Genomic DNA, 21,320 nt, shown 5'->3' with positions numbered 1-21,320 from the left:
GCCTGGAAGACCTGAAGCAGCTCTGCTGGGGCCATGGCCTGGGCAGCGGGGAGCCCAGGTGATGTTTAGGGCTGTGGGGGGTAGGGATGGGGCCCCCACTTGGCGGTGTCAACCAGGGAAAGACACCAGCCCTTGCCTCCACCCTTTTGGGGAAGATGGCCAATCTGCCCATGGCCTGCCTTGCAGGCCTACTCTGTGCCCTGGACCCCAGGATGTCTCTAGCCTGAGGAGCAGACACTGGCCAGGCGGGGTTCGAAGGGCTTTGCCTCAGGTTCCAGACAGGTGGGGGCAGGCAGATAGGGCTGGCAGGTAATCTCTAAAGATGAGACACTGATCTAGGGGACAAAGATGAGCACAGGAAAGATAGGCCCGTCTTCAGAGCCACCAAGACAGGGAGTGACTTCTTCAGAGGAGAAACTCAGCGGAGGAGGGAGACAAGGGGAAGCAGAGGAGCCAGGGGGATCTAGGTGGAAGGAGGAGGCCCAGAAAGACACGGGTGCAGTGATGTGGCAGAGAGGAGGGAGGGGGAGATGGGCGGATGGGAGCAGAGGGAAGAGGGCAGGGAGGGAAGTAGACCCTGAGACCACACGGGCAGTGGGCATGTCCCGGGGGCAGGGGTGTGGGATGCAGGCACAGAGCAGCAGGCCCACCTCCGAAGATAACCTGGATGGGTCTCTCTCACTCTCTCTCTCTCTCTTTTTTTTTAACAAAAAAAAAATCAATTTAGGAAGAACAAAATGAGGACATATTTTAATCTGCTAATTCATTTTAGGGGCCATAATCAGTGTTTAAAAATGCCCAGGGATTATGGTGATTTACAGCTGTGACGGGAATCAGCTAGGGCTTTGGCCTTACAGGGTGTACAGAAAGGAGCCTGACGGGAAATTCAAATGCAACTGAAATTACTGCGTGAAAACCTATTTATAGTCAAAGAGGCCAGGTCAGTGCCTGGGCTCTGCCCTGGGTGCGGCCCTTCAGGATCGCTCTTCAGGCCTCTCCCTCAGCCCTGCAGATTAGGAAGCCTCATCTCACCTGGTGTGTCCGTTTTGTCCTCACCCTTGCAGAGCTGTAGGCCCAGCCTAGGCCTCCTCCACCAAGAAGCCCTCCTGAACTCCACCTGTCCTCACTAATTTCATCCTCCGCTGACTTCCTGCTGAAACCCCCCAGTGGCTAATGTGAAATGTACCGCTTTGGGCACCAGAATACCCAGTTCAAGTCTCCGCTCTGCCACATCCCTACACACACAAGCCAGGCCTTCCATAGCCCTCAATTTTCTCCCTGCCAAATGGGGATAATAATCACTCCCTCCAGGGCCAGGGGCTGAAAGGGTGAATAAGGTAACTGGAAGGAACCATCTGGGCAGACGGACGAGATCCTGCGACCACAGCATCCAGCGATTTACTGTCCTCGCTTGGGCTCTGCCTGGATCGTGTCTGGAGTTGTGTTTGCTTTGTTTCCCAGTGAGCCTGGGGCTGTCTGTGAGCAGGGCTGGGTCTCCCTCAGCCACCCCTCAACCCTTTCCTTCATCTAACAAGTCACCATCTATCCCCCACTTTCCCCTCCTCACTCTGCAAATATCCTCAGCATGCTCCACACACCAGGCCCAAGATTCCACTCCGGAGAGGAACCCGGTGGGTAAGGCATGGATCCCTCCCTCTCAGAGAAGGGTTTACTCATTTGTTTTTACTTTCATCATCTTTTTTTTTCCCCCCACTATAAACTGACTAGAAGAGAAAAGCTTCAGTTTCTAGGCTCTGAAGTCAGAAAGGACAAAAAAAAAAAAAAAAAAAACATTTTCCCACCACCTCCATGGCAGCTTTCTCTGCAGGCAGAGAGATGGTGAAGGGAGGGGAGGTGACAAGAGCAAGTGTTGGCTGAGCATTGACTTGGTACCCAGGACTAGGCTGGACACATTACTCACAGCCTCTTTAATTGGGTTTCATCTTCCTACTGACCCATTGTACAGATGGGAAAGCTGAGGTTCATCCAGGCTCCTCCTGGGTTGGCCTGTGCCCAGTCTGTGCACACAGGCACACACATGCTTGCCGGCACACACTCAAGTCCAGTGGGAGTCCAGTGACCTGGATTTTCAGTCCTCAGCCACCAACTTGCTGTGAGACTCAAGGAAGTCTAAGACTCGGAGGCCCCTTCCAGCCCTGGCATTTGGGGGTCTGCATGTGCCCTCGCCAGGAAGCCTGGTACTTTAGCAACCCCAGGATAGCCTCTAATGCTCCTCCTCCTGGACCGCCCACAGGATGCCTGCGCTCTCACTGCCCTGAAGCCTTAGTCACACTGCGGGCCCGGGAGCAGCCAGAAGAGTCTTGGCCCCCCAAGTGCCTTCTGCTCTCCCCCACTACCCCTTCCACCCCCATCCATGCAAAGAGCACTAAGGTAGGGTTGGACCTGCTGGAAGGCTGCAGAGCCCAGGGCCGGGGCTCACTCGGGACAGAGTGCTGGTTCTACAGCTCACCTGCAGCACTTCCTAGGGATGAAGACAACCTCCCTGAGCTTGAGACGCACCTCCATGGGCCCAGCGATGGGGTCAGCCTCCCAGAGTTGTTAGCAGAATGGCACTAACAAAGTGCCTGGCACACAGTAAATACTCTGTATACTGTAGTAGTCACGATGCTTAACATTAATTACTTCCTGGATCGGGGCGGGGGGTGTCTTCGAGGCAGCCATATATGATTATGAAGCTCAAAGGCACAACCTGTGGGGCCACAGAGAGCAGAGACCTCACCAAGCTCCAACGGCCACAGCCGCGGGCCAGAAGTCAGGGATGCTCTGCAGTTCCAAGGCTCCCACTCGGCCCCAGGACTGCTACCAGTGTGGGGGGTGGCCCCATACCTGATGGAACCAGTCTGACCACAGCCCCTGGAGGTGTGCCCTGCGTCTGAGGGGCCGGAGGGAGAAGGCACTCACCCAGCAGCTGGACGCCTCGAGTGAGGCCGTAGACATCCACCAGGGCCCAGAGCGGGTCAGCCGTGCGGACCCCGTTGAAGAAAAGCATGGCGGCCGAGTCATTGATGCGGTAGAAGACACGGCCCTTCTTGTCCACCCAGAAGGCGATGATGTTGCCCTCATTGGCAAACTCCTCAGGCAGCGCCTTGGCCCAGAAGCCGCTCTGGGACACCAGGTCGGGGCAGGCGTACTTGGGCAGTGAGTCAGGGTGGATGCGGGACGGGTCCTTGCTGGTGAAGCCCAGCCGCAGCGCCCCGCTCCAGCAGCACTGCTTCTTGGTGATCTGGGGGCAGGGGCGTGGCCTCAGACCCCCAGCCCAGCTCCCCGCCCCGGCCATCAGCGAGCCCAAGGGGAAGGGACGGCACCCTTCTCTGCAGACCACCCCCAGGCAGACTCCCATGGGACGTAACCCTGCCCAGCTCACCCACAACTGGGGCTCCTCTCCTTCCCCCAGGAGCCCTCACCTCCCCCCCACCAACTACCCTTATCCTTCTCCCATCACCTCCCCATGGCCACTCCCCTTTCTATTTCCTTGTCACCCAGGGAAGGTTAAGAAAAGGGTAAGGAGAGAGAGGAGAGATTAGGAAGAGCTGAAGTGGCAGCAGAGAGGAAAGAGAAGGGGCAAGGAGGGTGACGGCCATAAGCAGAAGTGGGGAAGTCCAGAGGCCCCAGGCAGTGCAGCCACAGGAGCAGGGAAAGACGCCCCACCTTCAGCCTGACTTGCTCATAGATGAGGACCGGGCGGTTACTGAAGGTGATGGCGTTGCAGAAGCTGGCCTGCCTCTTGACGGCCTTGTGGCTGAGGTCCATGAGGATCTGGGAGCCCTTGGTGTGGGGGTGGAAGAGCAGCGGCGTGGCCGGGAGCCCCCCGCCGGGCAGCACCGGCGGGCAGTGCTTCTGCTTGTGGTGGCATCGGTGAGAGGGGACAGGGCAGGGGCCCCCAGTGGAGTCTGCAAAGGAACGAGCCACAGCGTTAGAGAATCTGACAGTCCAAGAGCTGGACCAAGGTCCCCTAGGGAAGGGCAGAGGGCCGGGGTATAGGAGAAATCACCACTGCCCAGGACTTCCACCACCACCGCCCCTCACCACCACCGCCGCCTCTTGCCACTATCCTTCTGATACCATCCACTGCATTTCCCACTCCACCACCTACCACTGTTTGTTATCCACCACCATCTGTGCCCACCCTTCACCTGTCACCTCTCACCACCACCATCTACTCCAACCCTCCACCCACCTCCCACCATCATCTCCCACCATCATATACTCCCACCCTTCACCTGTCACCTCTCACCACCACCAGCTACCCCCACCTACCCATCACCTCCCACCATTTACTCCCACCCTTCACCCATCACCTCTCACCACCACCAGCTACCTCCACCCTTTACCCATCACCTCCACCACCACCAGCTACCTCTACCCTTCACCCATCACTTCCCACCACCATCATCTACCCTCATGTGTCACCCACAACCACAAGTTAACATCTACTGCTCCTCATTGGTATTTATGACCATTTATTTTCAACCTCAACCATATGGTAAGCAATCATTTGCAACCAACATCTACCACCATTCACTGTCATTCACTCCCAATGCCATTTATTTTATTCAACAAATATTCATTATGTATCTGCTGAATGCCAAGCCCTGTCCTAGGCACTGAAGATAAAGGCATGAAACATACATGGATTCTGTCCTCAAGATGCCAACAGTCCAAGGAGGGAGTTAAGACATGGACAGAAATTGCAATACAAATGGCAGACAGCGAGAAGCACAAAAGGATGTACAGATAAGTCACTTCCCAGGAAGGCTTCCTGGAGGAGAGGAGGAGGAGGAGAAGGCACTGGAGCTGAACCGACAAAGCTGGGCTGCAGTCAACACGTGACCATGGGGCTGCCATTGGAGACCAGGAAGGTGGGTGGGTGGGGCAGCCTCTGCAGGACCATGCCCATCTCTTCCCTCCTTCAGGGCCACCTCCCCCCATGCAGGCTGCCTTCCTGCTTTACACCACCCACGCCCACAACGCCGTGGACACAGGCAGGCCTCTTCACCCAGGCTTCCAAGGAACTCGGAGCTGCCTCAAGCACCCCGGCCTGTGCTTCCTTCCATTAACAGAGCTGGGTTCGGAAGGTACCATACAAACATGTGAGGTTGGCACCCAGGAGACAGGGCAAAGAGAGGAAAGAACACGGGATGTGGTGCCAGGTAGCTCGTGTCTGTCACTAACTGGCCATGTGACCCTGGGGAAGTCACTTTCCTCTCTGGCACAATGCCATGTGTTAGGTTGTGTCTGACTGTGTGACCCCATGGACTGCAGCCCTCCAGGCTCCTCTGTCCATAGCATTCTCCAGGCAAGAATACTGGAGTGGGTTACCATTTCCTCCTCCAGGGGATCTTCCTGATCCAGGGACTGAACCCAGGTCTCCCGCGTCTCCTGCATCACAGGTGGATTCTTTACCTGCTGAGCCATTGGGGAAGCTCCTTTGACACAATAAGTGGCCTCCACTCTGTGGCTCTGAGACATGTGTCAGCAGCCCTGGCAGCACTAATGCACAAGTCCTGGCAGCTGGGGGCTCGGGCAGGAGGGTCATTTCTTCCCCAAGACCTGTGTCTCATCCATCAGGAAGGACAGCTCCTGCCTGTCGTCTTGAGAAGAGGCACAGGGGATGCGGAAGATGGGGGTGACATAATGTGACCAAGGCCTTCCAGGATGTTTCAAAATTGGTCCCTCTAAGGCAGGAATTTAATAATAAAGTTTGGTTATCCAAGAGGCCTTCCCCTCCCTAAAGGGAAAGGAGGGGTTTCCAGGAAGGGGATGGAATGAGGTGGGAGAGAAGGAGGGAAGAGTCCCAGGAGGCGGAAAGGCCCAGACTTTGGTCCAGTGTTTGCTCTGGTTTGCATCACTTTGCATCTTTGCTTCCCCCTTTCTCCTTCCCAGAGGGCCCCAAACACCAGGATCCACTGTCCAGAACCAGCCAGATACCCTGAACATCAGCCTCCTAGCTTCTATGGTGTAGCTTCCTGCATGCCAGGCCCACGAGGTGGGCACCTTACAAGGCGGGGCTCACCTTGCTCTAAGGAATCCAGAATGGTGCTCAAGGGCTTAGAAAGCCACCAAGTGGTGAAAGCTGGAATTACTCAGAGGAGACCCTGCCCGTCTGAGAAGGCCCCCAGAAAAGCTGAGTGACCCTTGAAGAGGGTAGAGCAAGGTAGGTCATTCCACAGAAAGGGACAGTTGAGGGAGAGCAAAGGGTGGCACTTAATACAGTTGCCCCATCTAGAAGAGGTACCCCCTGGGCTCAGTCCAGCCTCAGACACAGCTTGACTCCTGCTTTCAAAAAAACTGCTGGTGAAAAGTAACATCACACACCGTTCAGGGCTGTATACATAGGCAGAAATGAAAACATAAAAAAAAGAAATACCTGCTGGGTGAATGGTAACAAATGTAGTCCATCTATAAACAGAATACTACTCAGCAGTGAAAAAAGAATGAACTACTGATAGGAGCCTCAACATGGATGAATTACAAAATCATCACACTGAGTGAAGCCGGTTTTTTTTTCCAAATTTGGATATAGACCATGGAGCAATGGCAGGGCCTCCACTCCTTTCAAAACTCTTCCTCCACTCCTCCCACCCTCCCCCACAGGGTACTAAGTCTTCAAAACACAAACTAAGCTAGAGTGATAACAAGCAGATTGGCGGGTGCATGCGGAAGGTGGGAGGAGGGGGAAACACCAAGGAATGCAAGGGGATACTTGGGGTGACAGCGACAGGTGTGTTCACCCTCTTGTTGTGGAAACGGTTCCAGGGGTGTGTGCACGTGTCAAAACGTACCCAGTCATATACTTTAATCCCCCCTGGTCTAGTGTGTATCAACTAAGTTTCAATAGAGCAGTTTTTAAAGATGCCCAGCCCAGCAGCTGCTGAGAATCTCTTCTATGAGGTCCCACTGAGTGGAGGCTACGGTCTCCACTCAGAATCCATGGACCAACGGCAGGGCCTCAACTTCCTTCAAGACACTCCCCACGTATCCTAGTTGGGATCCTGGGGCCCTGGGTAAAGATCTAGGAAACATTGGCTCAGAGAAAAGACAATGAGGACTCCCAGGGACTGAACACCCAGGCCCTTGAAAGGGCCATTCCCAGGGCCTCCCATCCACAGGGAGGGCATGGGTGGGCGAGGGCAGCCCAGGGCCAGCCTCCCTAGCTGACAGCTGAGCAGATGGAGAATGGGGAGACCCTGGTCCCTGGGGGCACAGTGTGCATCCAGACGTGTGACCTCAAAAAAGCACACACACATCTGTGAGCATATGAGGGTAACCCAGACCCTAGGAGACTTAGGAAGCAGAGAGACTTTTCTCTCTCCCCACGCACACATTTATACATGACTACTCATGTACACATGGATGTGCGAGACAGTATACATGTCTTCTGCACATGGGCCATCCATCTAATAATAATAGCAGTCATTCATCACGTGCTAACACGTGCTAGGCTCTGAACTGCGAGTTTCACACATACTTAACTGGTTTCACCCTCACAGCAAAATGATGAGGTAGGAGAGACAGTACAAGCCCATTTTCCTGATGAGGAATCAGCCTCTGAGGGATTGAGCGGTTTGCCCAAAGTCATAAAGCCAGCAGGATGGGGTTCTTGGAGCCAAACTCAGACAATCTGACTGCAGGGCCCAGGTCTTACTACTCGGCTTTTACAGCCAAGAAAGCAAGGGTTTGAATACATTTTTTTTAATGCACTTTAAAATATGGTCACGACTGATGAAACCTGAAAAAATATTCACCTGGGTCAAACCTAAAATGATCTCATGTGGCACACAGGGGGATACCTGGCCTTCTATTATCTTGCCTCTTCTGCAGTACATGTGTGCACGCCACCAGAACACAGAGACGCAAACCGTTTCCATACGTGGCCCTCATCCATCACTGCTAGGATGCAAAATGGAACAGCCAGTGTGGAAGATGGCTTGGCAGTTCCTTATGAGTTAAACGCCGATCATATAACCCAGCAATCGCATTCACAGGCACTTACCCAAGAGAAATGAAACATCTGCACAGTGACCTGTACACAAATGTACCGCAGCTTTATTCATAATAACCCCATGCTGGTAATAGCTTAAATGCCCTCCAACTGGTGAATGGATAAATCAAACATGGTACACCCACACAATCAATACAACTCTGCAATAAAAAGGAACAGCACTATGATACAACAAGCAGGAACAAAGGGATCCCCTGGAGAAGGAAATGGCAACCCACTCCAGCATTCTTGCCTGGAGGATTCCACAGACAGAGGAGCCTGGCAGGCTACAGTCCAAAGGGTCCCAAAGAGTTAAGACGCGTCTGAGCAACTCACACTTTCACTTTCACAGCTTTGACGCCAAGGGCCAGAGGGGCAGCTGAGGGCAGGGCTTCTCCCCAGTGCATTTCGACATACAGTATGACCCCTTAAAACCCCCATTCCATGGATGAGCCGCCAATCAGACTGGTTAATCAACTTATTTGAAGTCACACAGCAATAAAGTGGCAGAGCTGGGACATGAACCCCAATCTCCCAATGTCATGTTTGGGGTCCTTTACCCTACTCAGTGGCTGACACTAGAGATCACTTTCCCCGTGAGCCCAAGATGGCAGGCATAGTGCTGAAAGGCTGTGTGGAGGAAGTGTTGGTCAGGTCCAGTCAGGGGAGCAGCCACAGCAAAAGGTGTGAAGATGCCAGGAGGCCTATGAGCTGCACAACTGCTCCCCTAGTGACCAGTGGTCCTGGGTGGAGCCCCAGTCTCGCCATCTGCTCCCAGGCAGGCTCCCCTTCATGACAGGTTTACAAGCTTCTAGGGAGTCATAGTGGGAGCACCCCCTCAGGCAAAGCTGGTGCTGACACAATGGAAACTCTGCCCGCCCCACCCCAGCCCATTCCTCCTGGGCATTTATGAGCTGCCAGAAACAAGCCTGGCCAGCCCTCTGGGTGACCCTCGGTCAGCTCCAGACCACATTCCTGCCTCTTGGTGGGGTCCAAGGCGGGGATGCCCAGACCCAGTGTAGTCTCCGGAGTGACCTCCCCACTGCCCCCACCCATACCCTGCCCCAGGACCATCCTGGCAGAGCCCTGGGTACCTAGGCTGCCAAGGAGAAACCGGGAGGAGAGGTTGAGTGTTGGCTCAATACTTATGACAATAACCAACCTCTGTGTGTGTGTGGCTTAACAGGCCGTGTCTTCATGACACTCCCAATGACACAGGTCCTCAGAAGTGAAGCTACTCACCAAGGTCACCCAGCCGGAGTGAAGAGCCCAAATCCGAACCCAGGCCTGCTGCCTCCAAACCCAACTCTGAGACCTCATTTTTCTCATCTGTAAAATGGTGACCACAGCAGACCTCCATGGCATTCTTACAAGAATTAAAGAGATGCTATATTTACCAGCAATCCCACTCCAGGGCATATATCCAGAGCAAACCATAATTCGAAAAGATACATGTACCCCAAGGTTCATTACAGCACTTTTTACAATATCCAAGACATGGACATAACCTAAATGTCCATCAACAGATGAATAGATAAAGATGTGGCACATATATACAATGGAATATTACTTAGCCATAAAAAAGAAGGAAATAATGTCATTTGCAGCAACATGGATGGATCTAGAGATTATTATACTAAGTGAGGTAGGTCAGACAGAGACATACAAATAACATATGATATCACTTACATGTGGAGTCCAATTTTTAAAATTATACAAATGAACTTACCAAAAAATTAATCTGCAAAAAAATTCATTACCAAAAAAAAATGAATTTACAAAACACAAACAGATTCACAGACTTAGAAAATGTACTTAAGGTTTCCAGGGTAGAAGGATGGGGAGAAGGGATGTTAGGGAGTTTGGGATAGAGAGGCACACACTGCTACATTTTAAAATGGATAACTAACAAGGTCCTACTGTATAGCACAGGGAAGTCTGCTCAGTGTTACATGGCAGCCTGAATGGGAGGGGAGTTTGGAGGAGAATGGACACATGTATATGTATAATGGACACATGTATACGTATAATGAACACATGTATACGTATACTGGACACATGTATACGTATAATGGACACACGTATACGTATAATGGACACACGTATACGTATACTGGACACACGTATACGTATAATGGACACACGTATACGTATAATGGACACACGTATACGTATAATGGACACACATATACGTATAATGGATACATGTATATGTATAATGGACACATGTATATGTATAATGGACACATGTATATGTATGCCTGAGTTCCTCTGCTGTGTGCTTGAAACAATCACAACGTTCTAAGTCAACTATACTGCGATACAATTTTTTTAATTAAAAAACAAAACCCAGTAAGTAGTTGCTATAATAATAATTCTATTATTACTAATAATAGTTGTAAATAAAAGTGTGAAAGTGAAAGTGTTAAGTCGCTCAGTCGTGTCCGACTCTTTGCAACCCCGTGGACTGTAGCCCACCAGGCTCCTCTGTCCATGGAATTCTCCAGGCAAGAATACTGGAGTAGATTGCCGTGCCCTCCTCCAGGGGATCTGACCAACTCAGAGATCAAACCTGGGTCTCCTTGCATTGCAGGCAGATTCGTTACGGTCTGAGCCACCAGGGAAGCCCACAGTTGTAGATAATTATATTATTGTTTCAATTAACATCAATCTGTGCTCTCCTACACCTCTGGTCAAGCTATTTCCCCCTCCCTGCATATCTTCTCTCCCTGCCTCACCCATGCCTCTCCAAATGCCACCCATCTTTCAAGGCCCAGGTGGATCCTACTATGTTTAAGACAGCCTCATCCTGAACCTGCGGACCTGAATACCAGTGCTGGCATGATCATTTACATCACTAACGAGGGAGGCTTGTCTCACTTTCTGGACAGTATGGAACAGGGCAAAGAGCAGGAGCCCTGGAAGCAGGAGGTCCTGGGTTCAACCCTGACCATGCCACAGATTTGCTGTGTGACTTTGGGCAAGTTGCTTCATCCCTCTGGACCTTAATTGCTTTCTCTGTAAAACAGAGTCATCATAGCTGCCCTGCCCACCTCTCCAGGCCATTGTAAGAACCCAGTGACTTCATGGATGTAAAAGAAATTTTCAAACTTTAACACCTGATCCCAACATAAGGTCTTATTGTTTCTTATAAAAGCAACAACCACAACCATAGGAAATGATCAGTTCACTTCAGACCAGTTGAAGGCCAGACACTTCTGTTTTCATTTACCCCAAACACCATAAACCCAGATTGCAGAGTGGTCCTAGATTGGGCTAGTTTACACACAGTCACTGAACAGGGATTCCTCTTTGGGAGAGACTCAGAGGAAGCCAGAGAGCAGGTGGGGAGGGGCTTCAAGTGAGAGAGATGATTATAAAACTGGCCAGATGTGAACTTCTCTGGGTTCCCTCCAGGGGCCCACCTCCCTCACCTGCTTCTAGCCTCAAGGCCTGGCGCAAGCCTATTTCTCTTCTGGAAACCATCCCTTCCTCCTTCCCACCTATAAACCTGAATTTCTCTCACTCATCCTTCAGACCTTGATTTTAAAGCCCACCTTCTCCTGGAAGTCTCTCTCATTCCCAAACCAGGTCCAGGGGTCCCCTATGTCCCTAACAGACCTTCCATCACCCAAGCAGCCTTTGTCAAATCTGGATCCTCCACAGAATTCAGCCCAAATGCCTTGAGGCACCCACTGTAGGCAATGCATGGACTTGTCTTCCTCACACCCAGAATGGTTCTGGGCATGTGAGAAAAGAGTCACTCAGACCATTTTCTGTGTTCTGCGGCTCTCTGGCTAGGAAAGGCTATGGGATTATTTATGTGTCTCCCTGATGGACCGTGAGCCTTCTGAGGGCAGAGACCATTGTCTTTTTTACTGCTGTTTCCCCAGCGCCTAGCTCAGCACACAAAGCAGGTACTCAATAAAAGCACTGAATGAGCTGCCCCTGTTCACTTCTTCAGTCCATTGAAAACTTGCTAATGATCAAGCAGCACCCACTTGGTGCCTTGCTTTTTCTGGTGCCCAGTGGATAAATCAGAGAAAGTGAGGACTAAAGGCACAGCTTCCTTCCTTGCCCAGAACCAGAATCCTGCACTCCATGCCTGACTACAGTCCAGGCTGCTCCAGAACCTTCCAGCACTCCCCACTTGCCTACAGGAAGAAGGAGAAAAATTGCAAGGGTTGATTTGTTTTCTTCTGTGTCAGGAACTGACACAAGATGCCTTTCCTGTACAGCCTCATCCCACTCTGCCAAGCCCTGACAGTTAGGGATCTGTGGGAAGCAGCCTTGAAGATGTCCCCAGTGATCCCTACCTCCACCTCCTGGCCATCCCTTTGTAATTCTGTAAGCCCCTTCATAACCCTCTCCCCTAGGGTGTGGAGTGGACCTAGCAACTAGCTTCCAACAAATTGAATACAGCTGAAGTGATGGGATGGGACTCCCAAGGCTGGGTTGTAAAAAGCCCTTGCTGCTACTGCTGCTAAGTCGTATCAGTCGTGTCCGACTCTGTGCAACCCCATAGACGGCAGCCCAACAGGCTCCTCTGTCCCTGGGATTCTCCAGGCAAGAATACTGAAGTGGGTTGCCATCTCCTTCTCCAATGCATGAAAGTGAAAAGTGAAAGTGAAGTTGCTCAGTCATGTCCGACTCTTAGCAACCCCATGGACTGCAGCCCACCAGGCTCCTCCGTCCATGGAATTTCCCGGGCAAGAGGAGTGGGTTGCCATTGCCTTCTCCAGGGTAGACAGCTAGTCACCAGCAAAGTGGGCTTCAAACCCAGGCCTCAGATCCATCTGCCTTTGGAAACACTAGAATGATTTTTAGAATTTATACTAACCATATGTGCTTGTTTTACAGGCCACCCCCACATACATACGCTGAGGGTCCCCAGGATGAGAAATGCAGGCCAGCATTAGCCTCCATCTTTTTTCCTTGCCTCTCAGGTTGCTCCCTCTGGGAAAAGTAGCCTCAGTGTAAGGTGGCCCTGTGGACACGCCCACACTGGAGGGACTGGGGACCACCAATCACCAAGTAAGTAAGCTTAGATGGGGCTCCCCCTCAAGCCTTCAGATGAGCCTGCAGCCCCAGCCAGCAACTTGATTTTAACTTCAAGAAGGACATTAAACTGGAGGCCTTAGCTACAGTGTCAAGATTTCTGACCCACAGAAAATGTGAGATAATTAAATGTGTGTTTGTTGTTTTACTGGTGAAGGAAATGGCAATCCACTTCAATATTCTTGCCTAGAAAATCCCATGGACAGAGGAGTCTTGTGGGCTACAGTCCATGGGGTCACAAAGAGTTGGACATGACTGAGTGACTGAGCATGCACATTGCTGTTTTAAGCCACTAACTTTCAGAGTAATTTGTTATGCATCAATACAGATCACTTAGTTCCATGGTACAGATGAGGAGACAGAGGCTCTGAGAGGCAGTAATTTGCCCAGGGTCACACAGTAAGCAGTGAAGCTGGGCTCTGACTTGCAGACCTGTCCGGCTGTGCAGTCATCCTCACCGGGCTGCAGCTAGCTAGCCAGCCAGCATGCTCGGTCCACTCTGCCCAGTGTGAACCCTCCACTCCACCCTGGTCAGTTTCTCCATGATCTCTGCAGCCCCCATGCACACCCTTTGTTGTGTAGGGTTAAGGGACATGTTAGCACCTGACCATCTGACCCATAGAGCTTGGCCATGGGCAGAGCAGGTCCTGCTGCTCCCTGGAACACCAAATGGATCCAGTGACCAGGTGGGCAAAAGAGAGTGGCAGGGAGTGGGCGTGGGCAGGATGGGCACCCTCACAACCAAGCTAATCTCCACACAGAGCCTCCTGCTCTCATTCACTCCACGGCATCCCAGTCCCTGATGTTTCCAGCAGCCAGATGTACATACAGATGTGTCTCCCAATACCGGCACTGCAGGGAGGGAACCAGCCCTCCTCCTCCCCCTCCTCACCCCAAGATTCCAGAAGGGGATTCCAGATGATAACCTTTCTGAGCCCCTGTCTTCACAGTGACCCCACAAAGTGCCCCAAGCCAGGTCGGAGAGAATGAGGGGACGCATGGCTTAGTCCATGTGCCACACAGACCATCGCCCCCAGCTGTCCTCTGTATGCACATGTGTGCATATACTCACAGCAGGTGTGTGCCTAACGGGGACAGCGTCCAGGTGACACATTGTGCCAGGGGCCTGCCAAGGCTGCAGGAGGTAGAGATGCAGTCTTGGTCTTTACAGGCAGCCGGGGTGTATGGTGTGTGTATGTGTGAGTGTACACTTTTGAGCGCACACAGGCCTGGAGGAGCCTCTGTGGAGACCCTCACATGCATGTACACTGTGCTGGCTGTGCACCAGGTGGGCTGCCCTTTATGTCTGCTAGCTCACTTACTCTTTCCACAACCCTTCCAGGTAACCCTTACCACCCCCACCCACTGGGACTCAGACAAATAAAGGCACTGACCCAGAGTCACACAGCCAGTAAGAGCAGAACAGGATTCAAACTCTCACCAGGAACAGCCGTCTCACCCCCTCCCCAGCCCTGCCTGGCCTGTCGCCCAGCTCAGGGCTCACATCTTCCCTCCTATCTGCTCCCCCAGACCACCTGCCCCACCTCTGTTGATGTGGTCCAGCAGCCAGGGCCCGAACCCCACATTCTTCCTCCTTCCTCATTGGTCAAGCATCTGTGGGGTTCCAAATACTGGGCTGGGTGAAGAGAACAGATAGGGACTAGCCTAATTCCTCACACCCACAGGCATAAGTGGGGTGAGTGTGTGTGTCACCTGTGTTCACAGACACACCTGCCAGGCTCTGGGGGGCTCACCTTGGCCTAAAAGCCTCCAGAGCTGCTGCCGGCAGACAGGCGGCTCTTTCCATGCTAATCCCGGATCGCCTAAGTCCCTGTGATGGCCTCTCCCCTGCTGCCGGAGTGAGAATTAAGGAACCATGGAGGGGAAGCGGGGAGTTAGCCGCGGAAGGGACAAGGTCTGGATTCCCTCTGAGCGGCCAGCTATGTGACCTCAGTCAGCCATTTCCCTTTCTGAGCCACAGCATCCCCTTTTGTAAAGGGACAGTGAGAGCCAATCTCTCAGGCCCCTGCACCCCAGCATCTGGAGTTTGTTGGTCCAGAGACCAACCTGAGGGTGACATGTGTGTCTGGGTGCACATGTGTGTGTCTTCCGCACATCAGCCCCTCAGCAACCGGTCCATCCTTTGCCCTGGGTCACAGCGGGGTGGGGAGCGCTGAAGAAAGTGAAGGAGGCAGGAGGGAAGAGGAGGAGAGGGTGGGAAGGAGAAGGACGGGGGGCCTCTGTGCTCTCCCCCACCCCATCCTGCCCTCAAGACAGGGAGCAGCTCTGGAAATCTGCCTCATGAAAGAGATCAAGCATGTAACTGCCGAAACCATTTTCCAAATGAGAATTAATCTCTCCCAAGGGTCCCCTGCCAGGCTGATCCCAGAGGAGCCCGACTCCTCACCACCAGCCCGATCACACACACACACACGCGGGCACACGCATACACACACATACACACGACTTGTGCAGAAACACTGACCTCTACCAAATAACAGACTTTCACAAATGTGGCTGCTCACACACGGACACCCAGAGACAAAATGTTCGGCCTCTTAAATATGACACAGGTGGGTACACGTTATGCAGGCACACACATACGGAGGTCTAAAACTCAGGTACAATAAGCCGACACCAGAAACACAAACCACCAGGACGCGTCCACAAGCATACCACTTCCAGTAAAACCCCACACAGCCCCTCACCTCGCACTGTAACCCAGCAACCCAGAGTCTTCAGCCCCAACCAAACCAAGCCCCAGGCACCCAATCAGGAACGAAGGACCTTGTGCTCCAGAGTCAGGTTGCAGGGCTGACAGCACCCCTAGGAAGGAGCAAGCCCCTGGCATCTCCCACTTCCCCCAACTCACCTCCCAAAAGAGGGTGAAACCAGAGCCACCGGGGCAGCCAAGGTCCAGGCGTGGGGACCCGTGGGTACAGACACTCATGCAGGGTCCTGGCTAAGGGGCTCTGTGGGCACAGGCAAACACTTACACTCCACGCCCCCAAACTCCCCCCACCTATTCGTGTTGATGGCAGGCTGGGGGCGGAGCTGGGGTCCACTCACGGGGGCCCAGGCTGAGGAGAGTGGTCCAGGTGAGGGGCTGGCGGCCAAGGCCCTCATCCAATGGTCCGACTCGTGGAGTCTCAGCGCACCCCTGCCAAGCTATCCCCATTCCCCGAAAGAGAGGGAGGAACAGGACATACCCCCAGAACGCCTCCCCAGGCCCGTTAGGCCTTCCCTGGGTCCAGTCCTTATTCACATTGTCCCCTGCGGTCCTCACGATACTCCTGTGAGGAGGCTACTGTCACTAGCTCCATTGACAGATGAGAAAACCAAGGCTCGAGGGGACGCTTGCCCTTGCTGCCACCGTGTCTGTCTCCTCCAGAGCAGGAGTTCTTGATGGCCATACACCATCTCGGGTACTCTTGGGGTCCCGCTCCCCTCTGAACCCCGGGCTCCCAGGCAGCTGAAGATAGCACGCTGTGTCCTGAGCCTGTTCTGAGGGCCTCTTCGTCCTTCCCAGGCCACGGGCCTGCCCAAGTCTGACTCCAGTGGAAAATGCCAGTCGGCTCCAGACCCTATGCCAGCAGGCCCCACTGGGGCCAACAAGCCCAAGAGGAGCCCCCGCCCCACAGACGGGCAGGGCCAGGCTCAGGTCAGGCCAATCCAAGTGTCAGGCCAAGGCCCAGGCCACTGGCACTGCCTCTGGCCGGCTCCGGATTATGTGTCTTCCAGGGCCTTCCATCTGTCACTTAGCCCTCTGGGCCCAGGACAAAATTCATTTCCTTTTAAGAGAGCCAATGATTTGCTTTTCCCACGTTTCCTTCCCTGCCTTTTTCTTTTTTTAATTAGAAATTACTCTGTCAAAGTCCAGGGCCCGGAAAGGGGAAGTCACCTGGTCACCAGTCCTGGCCACGGCTTCCCACTCGCTCCTGCCACCACCCTCCTTCCATCCCAGGTGCTTCCCCGTTCCTCGGTGCCCACTGAACCCAGCAGATGGAGGCAGCCCCACCTCCTAACGCCCTGCCTGAGGAGGGTGGAGGCACACAGAGGGGAGTGTAGCAGGGACTCCCCAAGGTCAGCCCACACTGTTCTGGCACCAGCCAGTCTGCACAGGAACCCCAACTCCTGGGGCCCAGCGATGACAAAACAAGTCCCTGGGAAGACTTCCCCTTCTGGGTCTGGCGCCACATCGGCCATGTTCCTCCCAAGACCACAGCCCTGGAGCCAAGCAGACGAGGAGACAGGAGTAGGGGCAGGCAGCAGCCACCTAGCAGTCCTCTCTCCCACCCCTTCACCTGCCAGCCTCCCGGTCTGCCTGAGGTCTAGGTGAGCACGGACGTGAACTCCAGGAATCAGAAGTTCATTGACCTCCCCGGAAGAGCACACGCTTTCAGAACTGAGATCAGGCAGTGTGGGGGTGTCACTTGCACACCCCTGTGTGCTTAGGCACAAGTCAGCACAGGTACACACGCACAGACACCTCCGATGGGCACAGACATGCACACACGTGTGTACCCACATATCTCTCCATGGCTCCGTCATGGAGCACAGCACTGACCTCCATGGCCCATATCCCAGGACCCACAAACAGATCCCCCCAGCTGTCTAACTGAGGGTTGCCTCGGGTCTAGGAGAGGGACCTATGGACCCCGGACCTCGCATCCCACCTGGCGCTGATCAGCACCTTGGGGAGGTAAGAGGATGAGGAGACTTTGTGGGGAGACTCAGCTGCCTGACCGACTGCCGGGGAAAGACCCCTCTTCCTGCTTTGCCCAACCTCCTGTTTCCGTCCCCTCTGCCCCAGTGCCTGTCACTCAAAGGCACCCCCTTCCAAGGTTCCAGAGCCTCCCCAAGAGGCAAGGGGATGGCCATGCCCTCAGCCCAGTGCCTCTTGGTCCCAGCCTCCCCAAGCGGTCCCCAGGCTGGGGATGGACAGACCCTCAGGTGTCAGCCAGGGCCTTACCGTGGAGGGTGCTCCGGGTGATCTGTCCCCCCATCGCGGGCAGCGGGGAACACGGCCACCTCCGTTTGGCCGGCTGGCCTCGTCACTGAGCCGCCCTGGCAGCCAGCTCCCCTCCCCCTGCCCCCCCGCCTCCTCCTCCGTGGCCAGCAGCAGCCGGCATGGCAGGGCCGAGCCCGCCCCTTCTGCACCCCCCAGCACACGGCGCCCTGCCCGCAAGACGGGCCACACACGCACGCACGCCCCTCTGGCCCCGCTCAGAGCCGCCTCCCAGCTCCCACCCACTCCCAGAGCCTCCCCCACCTCCCCGCACTGGTACAGGCGATGGGATCTGTCATGTTTATTTACATAAGGAGGAGGAGACTAGAGGCTTCCTGAAATAGCCGAGCTCCAGAAAGCGCTGGAGATGCCCCAGCCAGAGCGCATACACACACACACAGACACACACACACGCACTCATGTACGCACGCACACATGCACATTCCCCATCACAGACACACACACACATACACAACCTCGCCATTCACCTAGGCTACAGACATCCACGCGTGTTATGCACCTACTTCCATGCAGACACTGGGAAAACGATGGGATACTGTGGTGAGCAAGACAGACCTGGTCTCTCCCTCAAGGGGCTTACAATCTCACTCATGCAGCTTAATAACAAAGAGCTGACATCCTCCTAGCCTCTTCCAAGTGCTCCATGCATATTCACCCCTTTGGTCCTCACAGGCTGAACGATAAGCTCAGTACATGGTTATTGTCAATAGGTACCATCATTATTGCTGAGAAATGAGATGAGAGAACAGAGGCACAAAGAGGCTACCTGCCCAGAAGGTGACAGGGCCAGGAGGCAAACCCAGGCAGCCTTGCGGGGCTGGGGGGACTGGGGGTTAGATTCCTTTACCCCCACACCAAACCTTCACTCTCATCACAAACACACAACACACACACCAGCATATACACACCACACTACCTGCTATACCACATCACAGGTATATGCACAAACACAGGCTCACAAGCACTTGAAAGCACTCACCACTGTGCACATTTAGTCACCTCCTGCTCACCAGGACACACCCCTGTACAGACACACCTCGTAGGGTACACACACGGCAGATCCTCACTTCCACAGACTGCGAAGCCTCTGAAGAAATCCTGACGTGCAGAACCCTGTACCTTGGGGGACAGAAGGGGGCCGAGAGGGCAGAGGGTGGTGGGAGGGCAGGCCCTCCAGCCCTGGGCAAGCATGCTGGGACCCCAAGGCATCATCAAGAGACCAGCCACTAAGTGTGTAGCAGGCAGTGCCTGTGTGATCTGATTTCTATTCCAGGTGGCATAAGTTTCTGTTATGTCCATTTTACAGAAGAGAAAGTGGAGGTTCTGAAATGCTCAGGTTACCGAGCAGGTCAGGGGCAGGGGCAGGATTCAAGCAATCTCCCAGCCATCACCATCGGAGTCTCTCCCAGGAGAACAGGACTACCCCCTTCTCCCAGGCCCTGGCTTGGCCCCAGCTCCTGTCTCCAGGCCTAGGGATGTGGGCTCCCAGAGATAGATCTGAGTGGGGAGGGAAGGCTAGGGGGCAGAGGGGTGGGGCTAGGAAAGGAACCACGGGAAAGGTGTCAGATGGAACTCAGAGGCCCAGGCACTGTAAGGGGCTGGTCTGGGCATCCTGCCCTCACCTCAGGACCCCGCTACTGAGTGGGGGGGTCTCCTGAGTGGGCCTGGGGGAGGGGCAGTGAGGGGGGAGGGGCATCCGGTATGGACCTAGGGTCACCAAGCCAGAGGGCTGGGCAAGCCCATAAGCACACAGTGTCACAGCCCCCCAAACCAGAGGCTGGCCTGAGGCTCCTCCCTGGGAGAAGCTGTGACACCTGATTCTACACGGGGTGCTTCCTTTCTCCGGGCACATGCTTGGCTCTATGTGGCCACACACATGCATACACACTCCGTGACACATGTACACACAGTTCCTCTGGAAGGATAAGTCAAAATCTGATCAAGAGGAAACAACTTAAAGACTTCTCCGGGGTAAATAATTACAGAAATAGCAAACACAAGGCCTCAATGTATGCAGGCAGTCCTAAGCACATGACACCTATTAACCTGTTCACTTCTCCCACAACCCTGAGAGATCAACTGCATTCTCATGCCCATTTTACAGATGAGGAAACTGAGGCAAAGAGGCTGCTCTGGAGGCTGTTCCTACAAAGCAGAAGTCAACCCCCTTCAAACCACCTGCCTTTAAAAGCACCAGTTGATAAGCCTTTCCTCACCAAACCTTCCCACTTGGGGCAGCCTGATCACCCACCATCACCCAGCACTGGAAATCCCTCTTCTGGAAGCCCCACTAGGGCCCCCACTGCAGACAGAGTCCCCCTTCTTGGACCTTGTCTCTCCTCTGAGCCTGAGTTATGCCTCTCCCAATCTGCTGTCTTACTCCACCCTACACAGGTACAGTCATGGCCTTGTCTGCTTGTCCTGGCTTCCTGCATGCATTTCAGCAATTCAACATGACTAACACTTAGTATGGAGAAGGCAATGGCACCCCACTCCAGTACGCTTGCCTGGAAAATCCCATGGACAGAGGAGCCTGGTAGGCTGCAGTCCATGGGGTCGCCAGAGTCAGACATGACTGAGCGACTTCACTTTCACTTTTCACTTTCATGCATTGGAGAAGGAAATGGCAACCCACTCCAGTGTTCTTGCCTGGAGAATCCCAGGGATGGGGGAGCCTGGTGGGCTGCCGTCTATGGGGTTGCACAGAGTCGGACACAACTGAAGTGACTTAACAGCAACGCTTATTAAGCATCTACGGCATGCCAGACTCTAAGCTGTGCACTGGGGATGCCACAGTGATCGACAGTAGACAGGCCCTGGTTCTTGTGGACCTACAGTCTAGAGAGAAACAGACATTTGTCAAGTGGTAGAGTGAGGAAGATTATCCCAATTCTAGGAAAGTGTTCTGGAAGAAGCAGGGCTCGGGGCAGGGTTTCCTGAAAAGCAACTGTGAAGGATAATTATGTGCGTATCCCTGTGTTGCAGAGGTAGGTTAGAGGCAGGGAGTGAGCATGACACACGCAAAGGCCCTGTGGCTGAAGGGAGCCCAGCCCTTTCAAGAAGCAAGGATGGAGCAGGGACTGCAAGAGCAGCCTGGGGGGATTTTCCCCTGGCAAAACCAGGGAAGCTGGGGACACATCAGGGAGGGCTCAAAGAGCAGGGCGAAGAATCTGGACTTTTTTCTGAGAGCCATAGGGAACTCCTGACGGACTTCATCAGGGAGGCGGCAAC

The 21,320-nt window shown here is 53.8% G+C and overlaps 1 protein-coding gene across 3 annotated transcripts in view; it reads right to left on the bottom strand.

Annotated features, from left to right (window-relative positions):
- Positions 1 to 21,320, bottom strand: part of NEURL1 (neuralized E3 ubiquitin protein ligase 1) — a 74,161-nt gene that overhangs the window by 15,013 nt on the left and 37,828 nt on the right. For 2 of the 3 annotated variants that reach the window (XM_070780772.1, XM_070780773.1), the window contains exons 2-3: positions 3,670 to 3,911; positions 2,923 to 3,244 (exon numbers count right to left, since the gene is read on the bottom strand). In XM_070780772.1, the coding sequence (XP_070636873.1) occupies positions 2,923 to 3,244; positions 3,670 to 3,911 (564 nt within the window). Of the gene's footprint in view, positions 1 to 2,922; positions 3,245 to 3,669; positions 3,912 to 18,032; positions 18,196 to 21,320 lie in introns of those variants that run through there. The other variant, XM_019988611.2, reaches the window with a different exon arrangement.

The sequence above is a fragment of the Bos indicus genome, chromosome 26 (genome assembly GCF_029378745.1).
Source record: "Bos indicus isolate NIAB-ARS_2022 breed Sahiwal x Tharparkar chromosome 26, NIAB-ARS_B.indTharparkar_mat_pri_1.0, whole genome shotgun sequence".
In the NCBI taxonomy this organism is placed as follows: Eukaryota; Metazoa; Chordata; class Mammalia; order Artiodactyla; family Bovidae; genus Bos; species Bos indicus.
Note: the sequence above shows the minus strand (reverse complement) of the source record. Positions and strands in the feature narration are given on the sequence as shown.